General features: G+C 46.5%; 2 protein-coding genes across 2 annotated transcripts in view; one reads left to right on the top strand and one right to left on the bottom strand.

The window, feature by feature from the left end:
* Nucleotides 1–10,623, top strand: part of BMP2K (BMP2 inducible kinase) — a 61,213-nt gene extending 50,590 nt beyond the window's left edge. Inside the window, exon 16 of the mRNA XM_075709181.1 lies at nt 8,754–10,623. Within this exon, the coding sequence (XP_075565296.1) occupies nt 8,754–10,189 (1,436 nt within the window). The 3' untranslated portion in view covers nt 10,190–10,623. The remainder of the gene's footprint in view (nt 1–8,753) is intronic.
* A 7,457-nt stretch (nt 10,624–18,080) lies between these two features.
* PAQR3 (progestin and adipoQ receptor family member 3) lies at nt 18,081–23,673 on the bottom strand. Its single transcript, XM_075709194.1, has 7 exons — nt 23,489–23,673; nt 23,226–23,388; nt 21,815–21,970; nt 20,854–21,051; nt 19,299–19,389; nt 18,827–18,975; nt 18,081–18,362 (listed from the first exon to the last, which is right to left on the bottom strand). The coding sequence occupies exons 1-6, from the start codon at nt 23,671–23,673 to the stop codon at nt 18,833–18,835; spliced, it is 936 nt and encodes a 311-aa protein (XP_075565309.1). The 3' UTR covers nt 18,081–18,362; nt 18,827–18,832.
* Nucleotides 23,674–25,149: the final 1,476 nt, after the last annotated feature.

Raw genomic sequence — 25,149 nt, 5'->3', positions numbered from 1 at the left:
TGGTTTGTTCCGTGTCATTGTAAAAGATTTAACCGAGAAATATACCACATGGGTACTTACTCAGGGCATCAGAGGGAAGATGACTGTATAGGAAGTGGAACACAGTCTTAATTTCTTGAGCACGATTCCAGCGTTTGGGCAAGGGACTGTCCTTATCGAGTTAGAGCAGAAATTTCACTTCCTCGTTATAACATGTCTACAGTGCAAATATGGAGCGTGTTACCACCGTTCACCCAGGTTGCTGACTACTGAATTTTGACTTTTTGAATAATGATGAAATGAAATGTTGATGTTATCAATACAGACGATTTAAATAAAAAAAGAAAATGTTACTTTCCTATGAAGGGACAGTTCCTACTGAAGATATTTTCTACTGTATTAGCAACCGTTTTCTACTTCGGGTTTTCTTGCGGGGTGACTTAGGTCTGAGATTCGTAAATGTTGAATATGGACTGTAGCTGAGTAGAGTTGCCTAGAGGATTTCTTTTGTTTCAGAGGCTTAAGGGTTCTCTGCTGAAAGCAGCACTTGACTAAATACTTAACTAATTTCTGTCATCTGATGTGAGACAGCAGCAAGAAGCTGAAGATCATGGATCATCTTTTGACTTAACAACTTAACAGAAGGTGCTGGTAGTCCAGCAAAACAAGTGCTGGCAGGCACAGTTACATGTGTCCGGGAAGGTGACGCAAGGGAGATTCAGAAGTTGAAACTGGAAACCTGTTATCATCGCTGGAACGGACCGTGGGTTGCTGAGAGTTGGAGCCCTTGGGATTTTCCCCATGGAGCTGCGTGCATTTCAGGCTGCTGCTGCTGCTGCTGCAAGGATCACCGGGAAGGAGAGCCTGGAACTGGCTGGACTTGGGCTGCTTATCCAACAGAGCTTATTCTTCTCAGGTGGGAATGGAGAGCCAGCAGCAACATGTATGTCGCTTGACATGCTATGCAGAGGGCAAATAGCTGTGTGAAATGAACTAACCTATTGTTGGGTTCCTCTTAGAGTTGACAGGAAAACAGTGCAGAAGCACTTAGTGTTACTCACAGTTGGTGTATAACGTATTAAAAGTGTTTTCACAAGTACTCTATGTAAACTTGCTATACACACTATTTTATGCCTAAGTGCTTGTGGAAAGTAGTAATGGCTTAGAACTTGAGATGGCCGGAAAAGAAAATAGGCTTGAGAAAAAGACTTTGAAAATTCTTTTATGAAAAAGACAGTAGAAAGCACAGTTGAACAGCCCGTAATGAGGCATTTAGGACAGGCACGTAACGTGTGGAAAATGGATTCTGGTTCTCGAAAGCCTGAAAGACTGGATGGTGACAGTGGAAAAATTGGCTCCTGCAGTCAGCATTTTGGAACGGAAGCTTTTGATTCAAGTGTGTGTTAACCAGCTTGTGTTGCAACATACTTTGTTAACATCAAGTTGAGTGTTTCAGAAACTCAGAAGAGACACACATTTTCTGCTATTTTCAAATAATAAGAAGGAAATGTCATGAATACAGTACAGTTTGCTGTTGAGTTGTACTCACTGGCCTTTTGCCATCTTATGTTTGTTTACACTAATTCTTTCTGGGATTAAACTGGGCTAGATTGCCTTTTGCTTCCCTCAGCTTAATACTGCAATTTGCAGAAGTAATAAAATATTTGAGGTAACTCTCAGAAGGATACAGATGGACTGTGTGAGAAGTGGAGATGTTGGGAAACTTTGACTGGAATTTTTTTTTTTTTTTGCAAGTGCTGACCTGAAGCTGTCTGCTAGGCATTTTGTTCCTGCGGACAATCTCAGTGAGCTGTCTTCTGGCTTGTCTTATTGGGAAAAGGCTCTAGTTCAGGTCACGTATTTTAACTGTTCTACTAAATGTGTGTAAAGCTCATCACCTGCACTGTAGACATGGTGCTTCTTCATCAAGTCACTGCTGTTACTTCTAACAGACACAGGTAATTGCTTCACAGTCGCTGCATAGCATGTTCGGTATGCAGAGACTGGTGACAAAATCAAGTTTTGTTCAGTAGCAGCTTCCTTCTGACTTAACCACTTCCTGCACTTGAAGACTTGGTAGTGGCTTTAAACGATCATTATAGGTGTCTGTCTTGGAATAAGAGCAATTTTGTGGTGTGGTATGTACCTCTCTAGTCACAGCTGCGTGGATGTGGCAGAAAACCAGCCAGCTGCGTGCCAGATAGCAGTGCAACAGAAATCGTCTGGAGGCCTGGCCGCAATACATCCCTGAAAGGACTCTGCTGCAATAGCCGATTATTAGCGTTCACTGGGTTACAGCAGAAAAGCGCATTCTTCGGGCATGAAGAAGTGCGGGTGACGACTATCCATTTGGTTACTCCTTGGTATACTGCAAGTTCCTATATTGTGGCTCTGGAGCCCTTGGACTACTGTGCAGTCTGGAGCTTTAAACGAAATGCAACTCGCTAAAATTTAACTAGCAATTACAAACATGAGGAGTAACAAGACGACTTGGGAAAGGGGAACACGAGAAACTTCCTGTATAACACTAAAACAGCTCGTGGTCAGTTCATGTTTCTTCAGCAACTGATACTCTCAAATTGTTTGTTAAAAGATGCCCAGACCTGCAACTTCATCTGGCTGTTACATACACTGTTCTACACTTAGTTAACTTGACAATTAATTAAGTTCATACCGATATTTGTACTCTCTGAAAATACTGCTTACGTTACCTGCTTCATAACCTCTCCTTGGCTGTGGTTTCAGGTATTCTTACTACTTGCTGAATGCAGGCTCAGGATCTTTCCCTGTATCAAGATAATATTTAGACTTTTCTAGAAAACAATTCCAAAGGAACTTCAATTTATTCACACATCACAAGAATAAATGACACATGTGGGCTGTCACAATGGTGTGCTTATTCTCTCCAAGATGATGCAGTGATTTTTTTTTTTTAAATTGTTTTTTCCAAATCTTAGAGCAATCATGATCACCTTTCACTTTTTTTTAAATAACACGCTTGAACTTGTAGATTAATTATTTCAAAGAATATCTAAGCAATAGATGCCAGGCAGAAGGGTTCTGTTCTCCCATTTTTGTTGTTAAAAATAAAGGTGGTAAGCAGTGTAAATCCATTACAATGTTCAGCAGCTGCTGCTCTGGCTGTTGTCAAAGCAATAGTGCAGATTTAGTTGCCGCGTGCCGGTAATCCATGGGCCTGACATGTGGCAAATTGTTCTGAAATGATGGTGGCAGTATGTTACCAATTGAAAGAAAGCTTAAAGCCCTTATGCCCCACTCTTTCGCCACCCCCGCAATACCCTAAAATGATGAACCAGCAGAAGGCATGTAATTACTGCAGTTGTTAGGGGGAATTCATCCTCTTATAATCGGATGTCTCGAAAAAGAACATCAGAACAGAAAATTTCCTTCAAGATTGGGATCTTCTTATATGATTAAAGATGTTCCACCTGGCTTGCATTTGAGAGAAGAACAATTGTCTCCTATGAGATGCAAACCTGATTAGAAGTGTAGTAATCTCAACAGCACATTACAAACAGATGTTAGTCAACATTTTGCAGCATTTTTTTTTTAAATATATTTCTGAAGAGTCTCTGCAGCGGTTTAGGTTGAGAAGATTGCATGAAATCAACATGACAGACACTTCATTTTGGATATCTGTTGGGTCAGAGCATTAAATTGTCATTAACCAGAGAATCTTCCCTTCTGGGGCTTTGTTTCTAGTTGTAGTGCTCTTGGGATTTATTTAGTTTGCCAACTTCTTTAGGAGTGAAAGAGGGGGGAATTGTAGTGTAGAAAAACAAAATATTCCCGTCATGGGTTAAAAGCGATAGCTCTATGGAGGATTTTTTTTGGTTGGTTTTGACACCAGTCTGCTGCAGTTTTCTCCCTGTTGTTGGGACTAAACCGAAGACTCCGCAGATGAAGTGCGGGCAGAGACTGTTTCTTCCGCGAGTTTTGGCTATGTTAGACTATGAAGTGTTTAAGACTAATATCTTAGACTAATGTCTGCTTGGAGCAGATGGCTCTGTTTACAACACCTCAACGCAAACTGAAGAATAAAGCAAGATACTTGCTCTTTCCTGAACGATACAAATGTGGGAGCAGTGAGGTCACTGCTCTTGAAATACTTCGGAAATAAAAGTGCATTCTTCAAAACTAGGTATCAGGAGCAGTTACCGCTCCCAGCGTCATCTGTCACGTGCCGCTTGCTTTGCTGTTGAGGTTGAGCACGTACGATCGTGCATGCTGAAACGTTAGTAATACTGAGCTGTCACTGTAGTTTGTGAGTTTCTAATCAGGGCAAAATTCATGGTCTTTTTGATAATTCTGAGTCTGTACACAATTCAGTAACAAATTTCCTGCTGTGATGAGGAAGTAATATTCATTACCCTGGCAAGGACATGGTGGGTAAGGAGGAATGCCAGGGCGGAAGAGCTAGAAATTGTGAAACCCTGTTCAGAAATCCTTCGGAGTGAAATGAGGGGTTTGATGCTGATGAGCTAATAGGCAGTTAATTGCCTGGTGCTGTGATGATGTTGAGGCTGGAAAAGTAAATATGCTTGCAATACCTAGGAGCGGCCTCCAAATGGAGATATTTCAGAAAACATTTTCTCATATGCAGAGACAGACTTTCACAAATATACAGGCTCAGGCTTCATTTTGCTGTGCGCTGCTGCATTCTTGCCACCGAAAAGGGTGCTGCATGCTATGTTCGGAGTGCGATGGCTTAGCCCCGTTGCCCTCAGTAGGATGAGAGGTCACAAAACTTGACTAGTGCCAGGACAGATGGCTGTGTGGAAAGTATTGTAAAAATGAACAAGTAGTGCGGATTTTCAATGCTCTTGCTAGCTACTCAAGCACCCTCCATGACTTTGCCTCTGTCAATGAGTGATGTGCTCAGCATTTCCTGGAAGAGTGGTTCAGAGCTCCAAATACGTGAACGAAACACGTAGCTTCATATATAGCGAGCGCGTGGTCTCTGCATTTACTATAGGGCACAAATCTCCAGCAAGTGGGACTGGTCAGTGGATTGTTCCTGCCTCCCTCCCCGTTTCTCTAGAGATGGTAGTTAGACTTGAGAATGGAAATTTCAGACGCTAATCTAGATTGATTAAGAAGTAGGTTGTCTGGATGACCGCTTCCCCAAATCATTTGCTGTGTATTGTCAGCAAGAATAACAGTTATAGCTGGGTCTGTTAAGAGATGTTGGAAGGGCTCGTGTGCCAGTGTTAATACAGTGAGTATGGTTTGGGGAAGTGCTTGAAGTGTTGTGCCGTGTATGGTCGGGTCCTGCCTGATGCATGTTCTGTCCAGAGAGGTCTGCTACCGAGAGCTAAACATCGCGTGGCGTAAATGACTTGTTCAGGGAGCCAGCAGCTGTTGGTAGAGCTTGGGTGTTTTTGTCTTGTCGGTGTCTTTGCCATTTGTTTTCCAGTGAGCGTGACTGTGGCAGCAATTAACAAATAATGGTTAAACCTTTTGGGAAGTCAGGTATATTAGCTGTACTGTGGCTCAGCTCTTGTCTTGAAAAAAACTGTATTATTATGCTTTCTGCATATGGAAATTATGTACCAAGGTATAATCACTTCTTGGGAGTGTAAACTCGTGGATATTGACATACATAAAAGGTTTCTGTCTTTTGTTGTGTAAGTGGTGTTAACATCTACCCTAGAAATATTTTCTTTTTCTTTTTTTAAATCTAATTGAGTTTATGTTAATGTTAGTGTTTCACTAAATACTGGAAACAGCAGGATTTGGAAGATAGGGGGTTATATAGTGCAACGTGAAGACTGTACCTTTGGGAAATCTAAAGAAAGAAGTCAAATAATCCCGATTCTAATTTAGTGGGTAAAGCAGATATGTAGTATTTAAAATTACAGTAGATAAGAAGTAATCTGACACCAGGAGCAAAGAAGAAACAGCTCAAAGCCCTAATCACCTGATGTTTTTAGTCGTTCTGGTCATCTTGGTTTTAAATCCATACATAAAATACATTGCTGCAGAATTTTTATTGTTATTTTAAGTGTAATTGCAAAAGAGCAAAACGGCCACTGGATGAAGAAATTGGCTTTTAATTTCTTACAACAAAAGGAAGAAACTGTTCTTGTGGAACTTAATATTCTGCTGTAAACTGGAGCATAGAAAGAAAAAATCTGATTTGGCCTGGAAGTTGTATCCTAATTTCCTTGTGAAAGAAATTACCTGAGAAGTTATTTTGTTTATTACAAGAACAAGAGAGTCATGAGCTGGATTCTGGCTGAAGGTTTTTTTCAGAGCAATAACTGGTGCACGCATCCATCCCCAGCTTTTTCAGTCCTGTGAACACGTGGAATTGATTAAATTTCAGCCATTGTTTAACCAAGCCGTAAATGGAAGGTGTTAATTTTGCTAAGGTGAGAGGGTCGGCAGCCTGGCACAGTGCTGTCAATAGAGCTCGTTAATAACTGCTTTATGAGGATGAACCCCTGTCCCCAGGTTCGTGTCAGGTAGTAGAGAGAGAAGAAATCCGTACCTGGCAGTCGGGCACAGTTGGTTTTGCTGTTGTTCTGGTCCCTATCTGAAGGCTGGTAGCCGCGTAACATTCAGCCTGGAGTGACTGTAATGCAGCCTCACTTCTAAGTATTGCACACAAATTTTCAGTACTTGCTCTGTGCGTGCAAAGAGGTGAATTATCGTCGCTGTTATTAGTGTTACATGTTCAATTATACATTCGTAAAGCAGCGTGGCTGCTGTGATCTGTGTCCTCGAGAAAAGGACATCTCAAGAGCAAATATGCTTTCCCCAGCTGAGACCAAGTGTTTCGCTTTGCCTCCTACTTATTCTCTTCAAATGGAAATCCGACAGTCAGTCACGCTCCGAAGACATCTCTGTGCAGCAGCGGGGCTCTGACGTAGGGAGAAACTTGTTTTGCCGAAGTCTGATGAGTGCCGTACCGGCGGCACCGTGCAGGCTTACCTGGTCTGCGCGCTCTCGCCATCTGCTTTGTTCACTGACGCAAAGTTCTTTCTGCTCCCAGTATTTCTAAGCCAACCACCCCACAAAAGAGTCTACAGTGAATCGTTCTCTTAGCTCTGTTGTCAGATAGTAAACAGCAGGGATGAAGGTGTCGGAGTAAAATGAATAGATGAATTTCCTAAAACTGAGCTGACAGATCCTATTTAGAAACAAACAAGACAACCCTTCTTTCAAACTTAAGTTACAGCAATAGCTTTTTTTGCCTGAATTGGTACTTTAGATCTCAGAAGGGGCTGAATGTGGAGCTTCAGTATCACTAGAGAAAAAGACATCCTCTAAGCATAGATTGGACACACCAAGGCAAGTACTGCTTTAAAAAAAAAGAAAAAAAAAAAAAAGAAAAGCTCTCCCGTGTTGCTGTCACGGTGTGTGCTTTGTTGGCATTATTTGTGGGGAAGGCCCTGATGGAGAGAGGCTGTTTCTGCTGAAACCAAGGGGGAGCACTTGGGGAGACCATTTCAAATAGCCAAACGGCAGTGACCATCGAGCTTAATTCTCCGTGGGATTTATGAGTCCAAATTACAGTTTTGGTCCTGACTGGAGGGAGGGAGGGAGTATTTCAAACCAAGACACATATTAGAAAACATCCTTGTCCCTGCATCTCCATTTCCATATTGTTACGTTAGCCGATCACCTTGTGATCTCCCCACAGGGATTGTTGTCTTCTCCATTTCCCTTTGTATGCTTCAAAACACAAAAGTGAGGCAAAACCCCCCAAACCCTGTACCTCTGTTGCAGCTGTAGGCTCCAAATCCCACTTGTTCACCTGATGTACGGAGTTGCTGCCCTCGAGGGTAGGACAGAGAGATCGTGACCTCATGTAATATTTCCTACAGCTTGGGACATGAACAAACTCTCTTGCCCAGTCCCTAATTTTCATAGGCTTAGAGGAACCTAATTATCTTGGAGATGTTGCGTAGGATCGTCTCATTCTATGAAAACTTGGGAGTGGAAAGACTAGGAACTAACAGGGTGTCATGCACTCATTTCGCTTTTGAAACTACGTTGAGTGTGTCGCTATTGCCACACGTATCTGACTGCGTGGTGAAAACCTCGGTACGATGGGTCAGTCTCAGAGCACCTCTTCAAAAGGCAGCCTTAAGGGGTGTGTTTGTCAACGCGGTGCGTTTGCTTTCTGGTGTACAGAAACTGCAGAGCAGGCTGGTTGGTGGGCCAGCAGAGCAGAGCCCTCTGAGGTCTGTTGTTGCTGTAAAATGGTCCCCAAGGTCTGAAGTGAATTATCTGAAATTGCTAAATGCTTTTCTTTTGCCTGTGCTGCCTGTTTTCACGATTAGAGCAATAAGTTTGTCAGAGCAGACTATCAAAGCAGAATCACTTCAAGAAGTAGGTAGTCTGCTTTTAAAAAAAAAAAAAAAAAACAAACCCGACTTAAAATCTTCAAGCACGCTGGCTCCTGTTTCCCTGGAGAGGAGCGGGGCTGTGTGATGAGCATGTGTACAGAGCTGGCTCTAGAGATCACCTGTGTCCGTTGGTCCCTCCTCCATGCCCCCAAAATACTAGTATTGTATTTCTAGACATCTTGTGCTTGAGGAGTAAAGCTAGAAGGTCTGACTATTGAACAATTTCATGAGTGTTGTTTGAAGTATTAGATCTGATTTTCCCTCATTTCCTTCAATAAGTATAGAATGTATGTTGGCATCAACTCTTGGTATGTGTGGCTTTGGCGGGTGTGGAATAAGTGTTGACTTTAAGAGTGTATTTCAAGTTTTGTTTTGCCTTTTTCTTCGGACCTGCAGGTTCCCCTGGAAAACAAGCGGATAACTCAGCCAGCGATCAAGGAAATAACTTAGGGACCCCAACCAAGGCTGGAAAACTGAGCCATGCTTTTAGAGATCCCCGGCCAGGGAGGAAAACTGCAGAGGGACAAGTGACGAAAGGTGGTGATGAGTCAGAGAGTGATTTTGAATCTGATCCTCCTTCTCCCAAGAGCAGCGAGGAAGAAGAAGAACAGGAGGATGAAGAAGTCTTGCAAGGAGAGAATGGAGACTTCAATGATGACAATGATACAGAACCAGAGAATTTAGGCCACCGACCTCTCCTCATGGACTCTGAGGAAGAGGTGGAGGAAGAGGAGGAAGAGAAGCAAAGTTCTGACTCGGATTCTGATCGTACCAAGCAAAAATCTGTGGAAGGGCTTCTGAGCAGTAGGTTCAGAGATGGTGTGGGCAGCAGTGAAATCAAAGAACCCAGTTCAACACCTACGTCCTTGACTGAGGTGCGAAGTACTGTAATGAAGGTGGACCCTGGCCAAGAATTTGATGTGTTTGGGGCAGTGCCCTTTTTTACTCTGCAGCCTCAGGCAAGAGAGAAGATGGACAAAGATATCTCTTCCCAGGTGGCTTTTCCCAGCGTGAACCAAGAGCAGGATGACTTTGATGTTTTCACAAAAGCCCCCTTCAGCAAAAAGGTGTCTCAGCAAGATGGCCGGGTGGCGGGAACTGAGCCTCTGCTTTCCCCCACCTCTCCACGGGGTGTTGATATTTTTGGCTGCACCCCATTTCAGCCTTCCCTTCTCCCCAAGACCGGTGGGAGTAAAGAGGACCTGTTTGGGCTGGTTCCTTTTGAAGAGATCACAGGGAGTCAGCAGCAGCAGAAGGTGAAGCAGCAGCGTAACCTGCAGAAACTTTCTTCTCGGCAAAGGCGCATGAAACAGGAGGTCTCGAAGAACAACGGCAAGCGCCACCATGGCACCCCAACCACCACGAAGAAGGCATTGAAACCGAGCTACCGCACCCCTGAGAGAGCCCGCAGGCACAAGAAAGCAGGCCGCAGGGACTCGCAGAGCAGCAACGAGTTCCTGACTATCTCAGACTCCAAAGAGAACATAAGCGTTGCATTGACTGACAGCAAAGATCGAACCAACCCCCTGCAGACAGACGAGAGTCTGCTGGATCCTTTCGGAGCTAAACCCTTCCACCCACCGGACTTGATGCGGCATCCCCAGCATCAGGGGTTTGGTGACAACCGCGGGGATCAAGGCACAGTGGTAGTGCCTGGTAGACCTAGGCAGAGCTCCTTGCATGGAGCCCTTCACGGCGGAGACGGGCTGAAAACAGATGACTTTGGCGCAGTGCCCTTCACGGAACTGGTTGTGCAGAGCACGCAGAGCCAGCAGCAGCAGGCGCTGGAGTTAGATCCCTTTGGAGCGGCTCCCTTTCCTTCCAAACAGTGAATGCTTCCAACGGGTTCCCCCCCCTCCGCCTCTCCGAGTTACTTGAGCTTTTAATTAGTGGAGCAACTTTATCTGGTTGAATTGTCAGGGACGTGGGTTGTACAGTTTGTTCAAGTTGAAGAAGGCATGGCCAACTTGCACGATGAAATTGAGAAATAATGGCAAATTTTTACTGGGTGCTTCTTGGAGAAAAGTAGAAAAGACAAACCAGGAGCATCGTTTTGTTATGACAGATGGCTCCCAGAATGAAAAGAGAAATCGGATATGAGTCGTTGTCTGTCACTGACTTTGGGCCCTGGAACATATTGTCGTTCTGCACTTTTGCGTTGCCTTTTCGGTCCTCTGTGATGTGCCGAGATGGAGGGAGGGGGACGGGCAGAGATCACGTGAAAAATGTTGTCCATGCGTACAGGTAGGCTAATGGAACTGTGATGGTTCTTCGTGTCTCAGTCACAGTAGACCTAAGAACCAAAATGTACTAATATCCAGATCGATCTGCTGGACATAGTCGAGTCTTTGCTTCCTAGGTGAAAACTACCTTGATTAATCATAAAAATAAAGAAGCCAAGTCCTCAAGGTGCTGTGGCCCAGAATTCCAGAGCACGGCTATGGCTTGGGACCTGGTCGACATCTATGCAGCTGCAGAGATGAAAAGCAAATTATTTTTTTTGTGTGCCTAAACGTTCTATTTCTTTTTTTTTTTTTTTTACAGTAAGTGCCATTAATGTAAAATAGCAAACTGGAAGTTTAGACTTAAAACTAAAGATACAGAGAATATAACAGTTTGTGAGATGAAAAGCCTGAATGTAGGGGAGTAAACCAACAGGGATGCAGGCAGTGTTTGCAGCACTTTGAAGACTACTCAGTACGCTGGGAAGAGAGGCTGGTTTACACGAGGAAATCATTTGGTGCATAAGGAGTATTTCAGATGACTTGTACAGTTGACTGTGAGATGCAACCATCAGATGTATTTGGTTACAAATTGGGACTTGTGTCTGAAAACACCTTTTCTTTTCCTCTTGGATTTTTATTGCAAAGAAAATGTGTATTCTTTCAAAGCTGTTGGTTTTTTTTTTTTTAGACAATAATAATTTTATGAAATGACTGTAACCCAATGCAATGTTCTTTTAAGTCATCATGAATCTTTTATTGTACTTAAGTGTATTTTATAAGAAAGTTTTGCTAAATGCACTGAGCTTTGAAGAAACTTCTCTGAACCTGCATTTGTTTTGGAACACAAGCAGTAAGCAGCAGGTAGCTCGCAGAAGCTCATCGCTACCGTATCAGTAAACTGCATTTCACACCACGAAGCCTTACAGGCAGGAGCCCTGTCCTGCCGCACAGTACCTCTGAGACATCGGGTGCACGGGACGTGGCGAAAAGCTGGGGAGCGTGCGGTGCCGGTAGGGGATGGGAAGGTGATCTCAACAGACTCGTCGAGGACAAGATTTCGTTGCCGTGTTGTAGGAAGCACGTGCTGCGTGTAGGCGGGACGGCTTCTCCGCTGCCTCGCAGCTTGTGCCGAGCCACGTACGCCGTCTGCAGAGCGAGTGCGTCTGCCTTTTGTCCGTGGCAGTCCTAAAGAGGGAGGAGGTAGTACCCTTGCTTGTCCCAACTTTATATTCTGCTCTACTGAATGCCGATGAGTAGATAATTGGATGTTTATATATGGAGGACATAAGCGTTCGTGGTTGTGTGTCCCTGTGTCCCCCCCTTTCACAGGAGGTCAAGTGAAATACTTAGGGTTGTGCATTTTTTTTTTTTCCAAGTCTCGTGCTAATTATATAGTTGTCCTGGGATCTGTGAGGGTGGATCCCTTACGGTATTTGCTGAAAACGGCACATTAAAACCAAGTCACTTGACTCCTTTGGGGGTTGGTTTGGTAAAACGCTTCCTCAGACGTATGCGAGAGCGCTTCCCCTAGTCCTGGAATTTTGAGGTAGCTCATAGGTATCTGTACACCTTCATTACCTTTATCTTCCTCGTTTTCATTTTTCTCACAGGCTGAAAGTGAATTATTACAGCTGTGCTTGGTTAAGTATGCCTTCGTCAGGCTTAGAAATTAAGCTCTTAGGAAGTTATGAGTAGAAATGTTTCAACTCTATTTGCACAGGAGTTTCTTAGGCTTTATTACTACTGTTCTCACCTGGGTTTTTTGTACCAAAGGCTGCAAGGAGCGCACGCCAGGTTTTGTAGCATTTTCTGATACTCAGGTTAACAGTCTTGGGTTTGGTATTTTTTTTTCTTCCCCCCTTCCTTTTCCTCTGCGCGCGCTTATGAGCTGCCTCCCGACGGTTTCCTTCTGCGCTGTTACTTACCTGCCTAAAGAGCTGTTGGAACAGAACGCTGTGACAGATGGGGCAGGTGGGTGGGAACAAAAGGAGAATAAATGGACAGGCAACTGACCCGTGGTCTTAAACGCGGCTGGTCCTCGCCGAAGCCACGCAGCCGCTGCTTCCCTCGGGGGAAAAGCAACTTCAGGGCTCGCACCGGTTGGTGCCAGAGGAGAGGGTGAACAGCGCGCGTGGGACTGCGGACACAGAGGGAGGAGGCTGTGCATGGGCAGGCTTAGTGTGGGCCGAAATATTCAGGGAAATTACGAATCGAAGGAAGCGTCTTTGGGTTTTGTCCGTTTAGCCCGAGACTTCAGGCTGAGGAGCGCTAGAGGTTTTCCTTGCGTGGCGCGTTGGTTTGTGCTTTGGCAGAGGGTCCGCAAGCGCTCGTGTTACAGTCCAGGAGAGCTGAAGTGAGGTTGTACACAGGAATGGAGAGACGGGATAAAAGCCAAGTGTAAACCCAAGTTACTCTAAAACTGGCGTAATTCCTCTGGCTGCGTGTGAGCTAGGGCCGATGATATTTGCTTTCTAATGGCCTTAATAAACCTTGTTCTTTGTATTCTAGGTATGAAACAGGTTTTTGCATAAATGCAACTTTTTTGTTTCTAGAGTTAAAATGATTTTATCCTTTCTTGTGGCCGAAAAGAGTTTAGCATGCCTCGCTAAGTTGCCTTTGCGCGGTGGGTTTAATTGCAGCTAAGATCCGCTGTTCGGCAGACGAAATGCGGTACTGCCGGGGAGCGTGGTACCCTCTTGCCTTTATTTGGTGCGTGCGCGTGCTCATGTGCGTGCTTGCCACGGAGCGTATCGCGACCCCACCTGAAATACAGGAAAGACCTTGCTGCGCTAGGCATGGCCACGCTGTCTGCGAAGGCGGTAATGGCAAGGTGAGGAACTGACGCTCACCTTCCCGCAGAAAACATGGAGCCATTGGGTTTTTTTTACAGCTTTCCTTCCAGCATGTCGAATGACTGAGCCGCAGGCCTTTCAGACACAGCTGCTTGAGAGACAGATTCTGTCAAAAGGTACTAAGAAGCCCCTAATGGTTGCGGTCATTGCAAGGAAAATAAAGATAGTTGTGTTTCTCCGCAGACTCTCGAGCGGCCGTGAGGTGCGCGCAGCTGCTTTGGCTGACCTGCGTAATGGGGGACCCGTGAATACCAGCTTTGGAGGAAAGAACTTTTAATCATTCTGGGTGTCCCAGTTAGTAAAACCAAGTACTGTGAAAATAAGTTGATGTATTTTCTACTGTGAGAATAAGAGTTTATCTGGAGTTTTTTATACTATATGGTGTATTTTTATATATGAAAAGTATATATAAAATATACACAAGCTCGCACACATCATGTATCTCTTGGAGTTGCTGTGGTTTTTAGTAACACAGCAGCCACAATCACTTCTGTGTGATTTGAGGGAGCGAATATGAGTCAAAGCCGTAAAAGGAAAAAAAAAAGTGCCAAGGGTGGCTGCTGCATTACTTCTCTATAGTGCTTATTTCGAATGGAGAATCAAGGAAATTGTGTGTATAGCTAAATTTGTGACTAAGGCTTCACCTAATATTAAAGAGCATAAAAACTCTTTTAAAATTGCTGGCATACAGCTTTGAAGTGCACTTTCCTGAACTACTCTTCCATTTCTTGTTAGACTTCCAGTTTCTAAAGCTTTTTTTGTGTACCACTAAACAGAGAACTTTTAACTTTTTTTGTGAAACTGATGTACGTCATAAAATACTTGCAGTTGTTAAATAAACAAACGTGATAACAGTGACTTTGCAGATCTCCTTAAACATTGCATTATTAAGTATTCACGTTTAGGCTTTAATTTATTCACTAAAAGCAATGCTGCTTATGCTGATTGCTTTTTGTGGCTGTAGGCTCCTGTCACACTTGTAGAAATGTTTTAAAATACTTGTATTGGCCCAGTCGTCTGTCTTTCTCTAACTTGTTAAAGGCCTGTTGATGATGGACTATTTTTAGTTTCTTAGGTTCAGCATTACCCTTTAAAGCCTTCCTGCAGAACAGTTCTGAAAGGATGCATTCCGATTCCTAGGTGGTAACGAAACTTGGTCCCTTTTCCATAGCCAAAATGTTAAGTACAGTTCCCAATGTGATCTCCATGGACTTAGTTATGCACCTGATGTTCTAGACATAATTTTAATGTGATTTGATGCCCTTCTACCAGTTGTTTACCAGAGCACTTTTTTTGGATGCTGCTTGTACTGTTTTTACTCTTAGGAGAGTGGAAGTAAGAATGGAAACAGTCAAGAAAAGATGGAGCGGCAGCGGGACTCCGTTACTGCACAGTAGCTCACGTCCTGGCTGGTCCGTCTTCTGCCCGTGGCCCGTTTCAGTCTAATTTTGTTACAAGCAAATCCTCAGGGAAACACAGTTTAACTGGAGGCTTCAGCCTAAACGGAAATGGACAATTGTGGCTGTTAAAGTCTTGCTTTAAACGGTTTTCTATGGATGACGAGGTCTGTCCACCCTGCACGCTGCCCGTGGTTTAAAGGCTTGGCAGAGGGCAAGAGGCAGAGGAGTGGGGCAACCCTGAGGATTAGTGGTAGTCGGTGCACCGCAAGCGCTAGCCACGTGCTGCAGGACAGGGTGAGAAGGGGTGCTGGAACGGAGGGCGCGGAGTCATCCCTGCGGGCTGCTGCACCTCCCGCTGCAGGCTGTATGCACAGGCAGGACCCGTGCACGGGCAGAGCTTTTCTGCCTGGGTCATCTCTGAGCGAGCGTTTGTGTGTTTTCAGCCCCTGCAGTTACAAAAGCGCTTAAAAAAAACGTTCTGGCTATGTTTTTTGTTTTGTTTTTGCAGTGTAATTGCTAGCACTCGACTTCTCATCACTGTTTTTTGCGTGCGGTTGAACTACATCTGTTAGGGCAAAAGCACATTTACAAAGTGGAGGTGGGAAAGAGTACTGCTGTTCCAGACACAGTCAGGAGGAACCTTTCCTTCTTTTGCTTAGGGCACAGCAACAGCAATGGCCGGCGCTCCTAGCACACGACCAAGGCTCTGCTTGGACACTATCTAGACCTAAAGGCGGTAGGTTGCAAAGCCGAGTTCAGCGGCAGATTCAGCTAGAGATGCTTGTCCATAAAACGCATCAAGCACACCAAGTACCGCTAGGAGAATATACTACACAGAATACTGGAGTAGTGCAGTTGGAACGCCTGCCCTGCCTGTGCGTGCTGTGCCTCGGTAACCCGCGAGACGGTCTCCCTGTCCGTTCAGGACCCCAGGGAAGTGACAGAAGGTGCATAGTCGAGCAATTCACATCTGTCGTTTCCCTAGGTGAGAGGCAAGAAGGGTGTTACTGCACGTAAACATCCAATGAACTGAAATGTATTTACAAGTTCAGTATGTACATAAAAGACCATCATGCAGCTTGATAAATTTTGTCAGGGTAATAAAAACGTACAGCTTTGCAGTCAGTTTCCATATCCAGTGAAAACTGCTACAGCAGTTAGAGTTTACATAAAAAAAATACATTAGTAAACTGTAAAGTCAGTATGCTTTCAATACACAAACACACATTGTTCAAATATTATTGTTCACATAACACTGGAAACAAGCTTTTATACTTGCAGGTTCCTTGTCAGGCTTCAGTAGTAGTAATTAGTGCACTTTGAAACTTGCTTGGCTATCAAGTTTTAAAAAAAAAAAAACCAAAACACACCAAACCAAAACCAACCAAAAAACCAAACCACCAGTGTTTACACAGAAAGGCTCAAAGGTCTGGAAGTTGAATCTTAAATGTAAAGTCAATTCTTGCCACTCCTTGTTTCTGGAGTTGGGGGGAAAAACAAACCCAAACCCACCTACTGCACTTAACAGGCAGTTAGCATTACTGTGAAGCGTACCAGCAGAGCAGTTCGTATCCTGCCTTCTCCATCCCGATGCATGTTCAGGTGCCTGACCGTACGTTTCCATCGCCATTCCGCATCTCCTTGGCACAATGCTGACGAGAGAGGCTGAGGGAGCCGGGCTTGTTCAGCCGGGGAGGAGGCAGCTTTGGGGGGAGCTGAGGGCAGCCTGCCCGCCCCAAGGCGGGCACTGCCACAAGCCAGCCTCTCCCCGCCGCCCCGTAAGCTAAGTTGCATCGAGGAAATCCCTCCCCGAGACGGAAGAGGCAAGAGCATAGCACTGATAAGGCCAACCGTTCCTTAAGGACTTCTCATGCGTTACGCAGCTTTTGGCAGGGTTGCCTAAGGCTTTCCCCGGCTAGGCCGTGCCGCCGCTTCCCTGGCCTCAGGTGTAAGACAACTGGATTGAAATCTTCCAAGGCCCCTATCGGTGGGTACTAAGCTGGCTGCCGTCCGCGGATCACAAAATGGGAGAGGAGATGCTGGGACGCTATCGAAGGCCACGCTGCAGGTAACATGGGGGGGGCGTAGCGAGGACAGTTTACAATCCCAGAACCGAAAGTTTCTGCCTGTAGTCAAATCAGAAAGAGTTAAGGTATTCCCGGCTTTCCAGTGGTAGCCATGCCGATGCAATTGTGTCCTTCAACAGCTCTGGTCCCAAACTTTAACCGCTTGGGATTAAGTCGTAACCGCATCTTGAGGCAAGCAGGGTCATCGCTAAATGGCTAATGCTGACTAATACTCGACCGTGCAAAGCAGCAGCATTTGCTACCACTGCTCAACTGAACAGTAAACACAAGCACAGCTGCTCTACAGAAGCCACTTAAAAATGTTGAGTCTAACCCCAAAATCCAAATAATTCAATCCTGTTTGAAAAACTGGCACCCATTGAGCTTAATGATGCTGACCTACGGCTACCTAATAACCTGCACATTTCATGTCTCCCCAGTCTTGAGTTTGTAAGAGATGGCTTCACGGCAGATTCTAAAACCCAAGGCAACCTTTTTACTGTGGAAAGCTCATGGCGCTAAGTCTTTTTCAGTAACAGTCTGCAGGTACAGTATAACACATCACACGTTAAAAGGCCAAAGCGCAGTGATTTGAATCCACAGGGGGGTCGCTGCTCAGGGTGTGTTATTTCATCCTGTTAAACAAATGGAACTTAATAAAATTCTTAGCAAGTCTATTGATTGCAAGATGGTAACAAACATGAACACACAGGGTTAGTGCTACTCCTGAAATATTTTAGAATACTAATTGTAAATTACTGAAGGGATCTAGAGAACCTTCTTGAAGTAATGGCACTACCCATATTGGGGGAGGCAATTTTTAAGATCTGAAATGAAGATAACAGCGATGGTGGCTGACATGTGATCTTATCTTCCAGAAAAAGGAAAAGAGCTGGTCCAGAAAAGTACAAAGTCCACTGAATTCAATTTTATACGTTACCGTACTGATGCTGAAGCATACGCACATTGTTCAGACAAAGACTGAAGGCTGCAATGCGCTGTGCCGCAATGATTTAGATCCAAGACCAGGTCCCGCACTTAGCACGGTTTTACATGCGTGCTGTCAGGAGCAGTTTCTCAATTACGCACTTGAACAAAACCTGAAAACCTGGTGTATGGGCCTGTTAGCTCGGCAAGGGTAATTAGTTCTGTTGTTTGTGTTTACCAAGCAAAAAAAAAAAAAAAATACTGCTGTGATCCGAAATGCTGAGTTTTAGAGCCCGCCTTTCCATTGTCCCCCTCCAGGAAGACCTGTTTTGTACTTGACTGCAGAACAGGACGTGAATGTCAGATCCTGAGCCATGTTGCTAGTTTTTTTCAAACCCTCCTAATGATATAATGTCCCAGCAAGCGGGTAACAGTCCAGAAGTTAGAAAAGGAACTGCCTCCATCCTTAACTTCATAGCTCAGCTCATGAGGCAAGGTCCAGATGCTCAAAGTCAGACATTTCATCGCAGTGCCTCTGAAACACAGCAGGGAAACAAGTTTAGTCACTTTGTATGCATACGAAATTACCAACCTGATTTCCAAAAAGTCCAGATCAATGCTTAGTAGGTTGAAAACCTGACAAAAGCCTGAGGAAAAGGCTACTTAGGAACAAATACTAGTGACTGCTTGAGGCTATTAAAATTGTGAAACAGAGCTGAGAGGGATCTGGCAGCCCTCCGTCCAGCCTGTTGTGAAACTCCGCTCCAGGGCACTGCGGTCCTGTGGAGCCCGTGCGATCCAGCAGCACAGCCCAGCAGAGCGGCCTGGCACCCAGAGCACTACTGGTTTATTTACAAGCAAGTATTACACCCATCAGCATTTTCGTTGGGGAAGCGTATGAGGGAGGCTGACTGAAACTTGTGACAAGTTAAAACCGGGAGTATTTAACCCTCTAGTTGTTAGAATATCCTAGTCCCACGAGGATGAAAACTGCTCTACCTTCACTCACAAGTCTGCGCTGTACTCAGGACAGGGCTTGCTGTGTCGATATTGCATGATGTACACTGTGGATTGGTGCCACCAATACAGCATCACCACTGCGAGGATATGCCATACTTGGTGGCTCGAGCCGAGGTAGTTCAACTGTCCTGCGGGGAAGAAAAAGGGCAAGCGGTCAAGTTGTTAAATCCCGCAAGAACGCACGCAATGCAACTGCCGATCAGTTTCTTCAAAACTCAACTATACCCTCCACTTGCTGGGAGGCAGTGAAAGTTCTTTAACGAACTTGATTAGAAGTTGTCTGCCTTCTTTTGATGCAAATACACGCCAACGTTTTACTCTATGTGAGAAGACTTCACGTCGAACGTGCTCAACCTGTTCTCTCACACGGAAGTTCAGGACTCGCAGCAAGGACTGTGACACTGCAGGAAGCTTAACTGCAGAAAAAAACACCCAGAAGAGAATTTCCTACCTGGGAAGTATCTTTCTGGAACTTTGGAAATATAGAAGAGAAAAGCTACAGCAGCGATGAAGTACATGACAATTACACGTGGAGCAAACTCCTGCAAAAGAAAAGGAAGCTCTCCTATTCTGTTAGGAGGTAAAAACAGGAAAAAAAAAAAAAAAAGTCCCTAAAGATAAAAAAAGAAAAAGGCATGACAAAACTGAACCTTAATTCACTGCCTACGTTATCTGTGGACAAAATCCAACAGGGAAGCAAAGGTCAAAGTTTGGGAAAATCTGAATGGGAAGAAACTTGTTTTACCACGGCCTCTCTGTTCTAATACACAAGCTACTCGGTGTTTCTGTGCAGCCTGCGGCACACATGAAATCTGTCAGTAAAAGGACATCTTCCAACACACTGATCTTGTGCAGAACGGCCAGGACGAGTGAGAAGGATGACTTCAATGCAAAATCTCATTTACCGGTTGGGATTGCAGTCGCTAGAACCCAAGGCCACAGGAGTACTACATACTGGACGGTAAATAGTCAAGCGACCCATTCATGAGTTGCTTTTTCTTTTCCTTAACGGCAAGTTTTGTTACCAGAAGCAGAGTATTTTTCTGAAGTACAGAAACAAAATGCGAACCGTACCTACCTTTCTGCTGTACCAGGAGAAACTAAAGGCGGGGGGCGTGGGGGGACAACTACTGCTTGTCTGATTTTTAGAAGGCTAATGTTAAGTCCCCTGTCTAAAGACTACACATACTCATAAATGATGCTCTTCCACATTCAACAGCAGCTCTGGACTGGGCTAAACCATCACCGCAGGGGACAGTCCTCCTGCAGGGCCAGTCTAAGAACACGCACAGTTACTGCTTACTATGGAAGGGAAATGTTCTTCAGCACAATTAGGTCCCTGGCTAATTGCAATGCTTTCTGGGCTTTTCCTATTGGGGCCTACTTTACTGTCTTTAGCTGTACTGTGCTGCTTGTTTTTCAGTAATTCTAGGTGGTAAAACAAGAACAGGAAAATAGTTCGGTAACTTCACAGTGATGTTAAATGAGGATTGCCTAAGAGACAGACAGCTGAGTAGGCAAATACTGACTTTTGCTGCCAACCCAGGGAAGAGAAGAGGAAGCAAATAACCATCCCAACAGTGTCTTGTGGTTCCCCTCTCTCCTCTGGAGCTGCACTCGTGCAGCCTGACGGGCTGCTTCCCACTCCGCAGCCGTCTCAGCTCTTCGCTCCTGTCCCTCGCCCTGGGGTGAGCGAGGGTGCGGTCGCCTACGCAGGCTGCTCTGTCCCTCGGGCAGACACCCTCAGTCACAGCGGTATCCAGTTTTCATTCTCAAGCTGCAGTTTTAAATCAGTAAAGCAGATTCTATCTACTCATCCGGTTTACTGCTTCTCAATAAACTTCTAAGTGTTTGCTTTTCGATCGTATCATCTGAAAGAATTCTGTCCTTCAAGAATTTTTCATTGCAGCTGCTTCCCCCTCATTTCCCAAAGTATAAGAGGACTGAAGGGAGAAGGCGAGTGAAAAGCAAGAGGGAATCTTATTTCCTTCTGTTTTTTCTTTTACCTGTACAATAGATGCACCAATGCCACCGTTGAGCCAAACCCAGTGGATAGTGGGGATAATTCCGTATCCAGACACTGAGCAAAAGATGATGGAGCGCAGTCTGTGCCACTGTTGTGTGAGGTAACTGGGATGAATCTGAGCAAAGAATACTGCCAAGATCATTGCCAGCACAGTGATTAAGTATACCTGACGCCAGTACTGAGAAAAAAAGAAACAAAAGCAAGTTTGTGGGTGTTGTCATCACGTGTGAAAGTAAACTCTGGGTAGAAAGTTTACAATACTAAACATAACGATACATCAATTCTCCTGTCACTGCTGTGAGCACAAATGATGGGGTCTGGACGAATGGGCACAAGGCCCTTTACCAACTGACAGTGAGGGGAAGGGACCCTATTGCTCAGGCACACCTGGCAGAACATCATTTATTCCAAGCAGTGCTTTCACCAAAAGCATTTTAAATATACCTCTGCCTACGCAGACTTGTTCAGCTACCCGATCACTGCATCCATTGCAGACATGGGCGTAATCGAGGCCTCTGAAGGGAACTAATTTTACTTGTCCTCTATTAGGTAGAGGGCAAAATAAGCTTGTTTCTGCCTCACGTAAGCTTCCTAGAGGGAAATGATGTTTGAATGGCTTGTGATGGGGACATACCCCACAACCAGCCTCATGCATCTGACAAAGGTAGGACCTGTAAAGTTTACCCTGCCTTTGCATAAATTTAAATATTTTCTTGAGGCTTGTGTGATTGACAGCTTGAAAGGAAAACCTCAGTTTGCCTATCGCTTCAGCGAGCACAGTTCTGCTCGTGTCAGAATGAACTTGTTTCAGTTTCCATCTCTGTCTCCTGGCTAATATTCTATTTGGACACCCGGCAATGCCCCCCCTTCCTACGGCAGAGAAACTACAGCAGTGAGACTGCAGGAACTAAATGTTACGTGAACAAGTGCTTCAAACTTACGTTATTACAATAAAATGCATAAAACACGCCTGACACATAGCAGCCCAGGATACCAATGGAAATTCCCGCGTAATCTAATGCCATCCATCGTCGGCTGGTCTTCTCTGAGCGGTGACAACAGAAAAGATGATATCCTACTGAGCAAAGCATACAAACCTACACAAATGTTCAAACAAGGACACGTTAATCTCTTAAAAATTAACAGCGAGTATAGCAAGCTTAAACTCTGAAGCTTAGAGCACGCGATTGACCTGTTAAATTTACATGTTTTGCAGTGCAACTGAGTGTAGGCAATTATGATTCCTGCCACTAATCAACAGAAAATAACGTAAGTTTCTCTGCCAGATTGAAGAAAGAACAAAAAACTCTGCAGGACTTGATAAGCCCGAAGTGCACAGCTAAGAAAACTGGGCTACTGAGGCCTAGACCATGAGGCCAAGCAAAAAGCCAGCAGACAAGGGAAGAAGGCCAAGTCTGCATGAGCGCAGCGGGACGATGAATTCTGCTTGGCCAAACTATGACAAGTGGAAACCAAAGCCCAAATCCACCCTGACCGCCCGGCACCCAAGTTACTTCGGTGACGGAACGCACAAGAAATCGAACTGCTACGCACACGCTGCTTATTTGCTTTGAGGCTGGTATCATATTTTTTCCCTGAGAAACGTTTTTTGTGTTTCTCTACAACCCTCAACAGGAGTAGGGAAGAGCACAACAGCAGTGCTTTCCATGCCAGCAAGGGAGTTTTTCCAGCCTCTAGCTATGCAAAGGCATCCTGTACTCTTCAGGGAATACATACAGGGCTCTTCATGCTTCTTTAGGGACAACATACTTGGCAGGACTTTGGTGGTCGAATGATGACACGCTTGAAGTCTGCTGCTGAGAACAGATTTCATCTGACACAGAAGGTAACAAGCCAGAAGCGAGCCCTGCTGCCATTGCAGCCCAGCATCAGGCCACGGCCGATTTTCCTGTTCTGGTGGGTGACCCCTTCCAGCAGCAGTTGATGCTGTCTGGGAGCCACATCAGACACTACTGAACCCCAACGCCCTGCTGAAGCTGTGAAATACGGCCTTGGGCCATTTAGTTGTTTTTCACAGACTCGCTCCTAGGCCGGCGAGGCTCAGCCCTCCCTGGTTTATTCCATATACTCAATAGGTCAACATCAACTCAGCCACCAAGATGCTCAGCCCCCTTTCAAAGGAACGCAGCTGACAGCACGCTTTGCCAGGACTGACCTGAACGTGCCTTGCTTGGCAGTCCTCCCTGCACAACACGCATGCAAGCACTGTCAGCGGGCCTCAACGCTCTCCTTCTCAGAGAAGGGGCTCCCCTGAGCGCGCTCCCCCGAGTGGGCTCCCCCGAGTGGGGTCCCCAGCCCGGGCAGCCGGGCCTCGGGGGTACCCGGCCCTACCTGGAAGCAGAAGAGGCAGACGGAGCAGATGACAAAGTCCTCCCGGGAGGCGCCGGCGGCCGGCAGGACGGCCGTCAGGTCGTAGATGCCCAGCGTGAAGAAGAGGAGGAAGCCGAGCAGGTGGCTCCAGATGTTGACGGTCTCGTTGGAGAGGATGAAGAGGCTGCGAGGAGACACAAGGGGGCGGGGGGGGGGGGGGGGGGGGGCTGGGGTGAGGAGCCGGGGCTGGACGCGGCGGGCCCGGGGCGGGGGGCTGCCCTCACCTCTTGAGGCAGAGGCGGGAGGGCAGGTAGGCCCGGTAGCCGTCGGTGATATAGGGGTTGTCCTTCAGGAAGACGGGGATCTGCTCGTAGGTGTAGAGGCGGATGCCGCGGGGCACCAGCACGGGCCAGTACTGGTAGCTCCCCAGCTCGATATAGTGCGCGCTCCGCAGCAGCTTCTGGTGCATCCTGCCCGCCGCCCCGCCTCAGCGCCCCGCCGCCGCCCCGCCGCCGCATCGGACCGGCCCCCCGCCGCCCGCCCGCATCGCCCGCCCGGCCCCGGCCCCGGCCCCGGCCCGGCCCCGGCCGTCAGGGCGCTGCGAGAGGAGGAGCGGGCGCGTCGCGAAACGATGGCGTCACAGCGGGGCGACGGCGCGCGCGGGCGGCGGTTCCTCCTGCGGCGCCTGCGCGGGGCCGGCTGCGCGCGGCGCGAGCGGCAGCACGTGGGGCGGCCGTTAGCCCCTCAGCCGCGGCGGCCGTGACGAAGCCTCGGCCTCGGCCTTTCCTTTTCCCTTCCCTGTTCTTTCCTCTTCCCTTTTCCCTTTCCCCTTCCCGGAGAGGCGGTGGAGGCCCCATCCCTGGGAACATCCCAGGCCAGGCTGGACGGGGCTCTGAGCACCCTGGGCTGGTTAAAGCTGTCCCTGGCACTGCAGGGGCTGGGCTGGGTGGGCTCTGAAGGGCCCTGCCCACCCAAAGCGTTCTGTGATTCTATGATTCCCCCTTCACTTGTCCCTTTTCCCTTCCCTTCCCTTCCCTTGTCCCTTTTCCCTTCCCTTGTCCCTTTTCCCTTCCCTTGTCCCTTTTCCCTTCCCTTCCCTTGTCCCTTTTCCCTTCCCCTCCTCCTTTTCCTTTTCCCTGCCCTTTTTCTGTGCCCCCTTTCCTTTTCCGTGCCCCCTTCCCTTCCTCCTTTTCCTTTCCCTTCCTCCTTTTCCTTTCCCTTCCTCCTTTTCCTTTCCCTTCCTCCTTTTCCTTTCCCTTCCTCCTTTTCCGTGCCCCCTTTCCTTTTCCGTGCCCCTTTTCCTTTTGCCTGCCCTTTCCCCTTTCCTTTCCCCTTCCCGGCTCTCCACCCCCAGCAGGCAGCTCGGCTGCATGCGTCCAGGTCGAGGGGCTGGGCTGGGCTGGGCTGGGCTGGCAGGGGTGCATGAGGTGCCGGTGGGTTGTTTCTGGAAGCTTCTCAAAGGAAGGCGGTCTGAAAAAAGCAGAGGTTTCAGCTTGGGGTGCCAGGCTGCTGCGTGGGGGGGGCGTGATGTCCGTAAGGGCCCCACGCCGGGGGGAAGGGGTGCGGAATGCCGTGCTGCTCGGCAGCCGTTGGCGTGGGCATCGCTAATTCTGCAGTTACAGCTCCCGTGATGTAAGACATACGGTAGAATGTTGCATTGCTGTCATGGCGGTGAATTTGGCCTAAAAGGAAATGGTGCATATCTCTGAGAAACTTGTGGAGAGAGAGATTTCTTTGGGAAAATCATGTTTCTTTCAGGTAGACCTGAACAATATGAGCTTTTCTAAAATGGTGGCCAGAAACAGATGGGTGAAGTTAAAAAGTGCTGAGGATTGTAATATCTTGTGGGAATTGTTCTTGCACCTTGCAAGAGCAATCTCTGCTTCACTGATGTGATGAGTCTTAGCATTTTCCTTTTTTTTCCTGTGTACTCTATCAAGTACCA

This window comes from Pelecanus crispus, chromosome 4, assembly GCF_030463565.1.
Source record: "Pelecanus crispus isolate bPelCri1 chromosome 4, bPelCri1.pri, whole genome shotgun sequence".
In the NCBI taxonomy this organism is placed as follows: domain Eukaryota; kingdom Metazoa; phylum Chordata; class Aves; order Pelecaniformes; family Pelecanidae; genus Pelecanus; species Pelecanus crispus.
The sequence above is the reverse complement of the archived record's forward strand: the minus strand, read 5'-3'. Positions and strand labels throughout refer to the sequence as shown.

Bases quoted from the DNA above. Each gene is read 5' to 3' on its own strand.
- PAQR3 (XM_075709194.1), bottom strand. From the start codon at position 23,673: ATGCACCAGAAGCTGCTGCGGAGCGCGCACTATATCGAGCTGGGGAGC. The intron at 19,390-20,853 runs GTAAAAGAAAAA...TTTCTTTTGCAG, and splicing joins TTGGTGCATCTATTGTACAG to GAGTTTGCTCCACGTGTAAT. The intron at 18,976-19,298 runs GTAGGAAATTCT...TCTTCCCCGCAG, and splicing joins TCCAGAAAGATACTTCCCAG to GACAGTTGAACTACCTCGGC.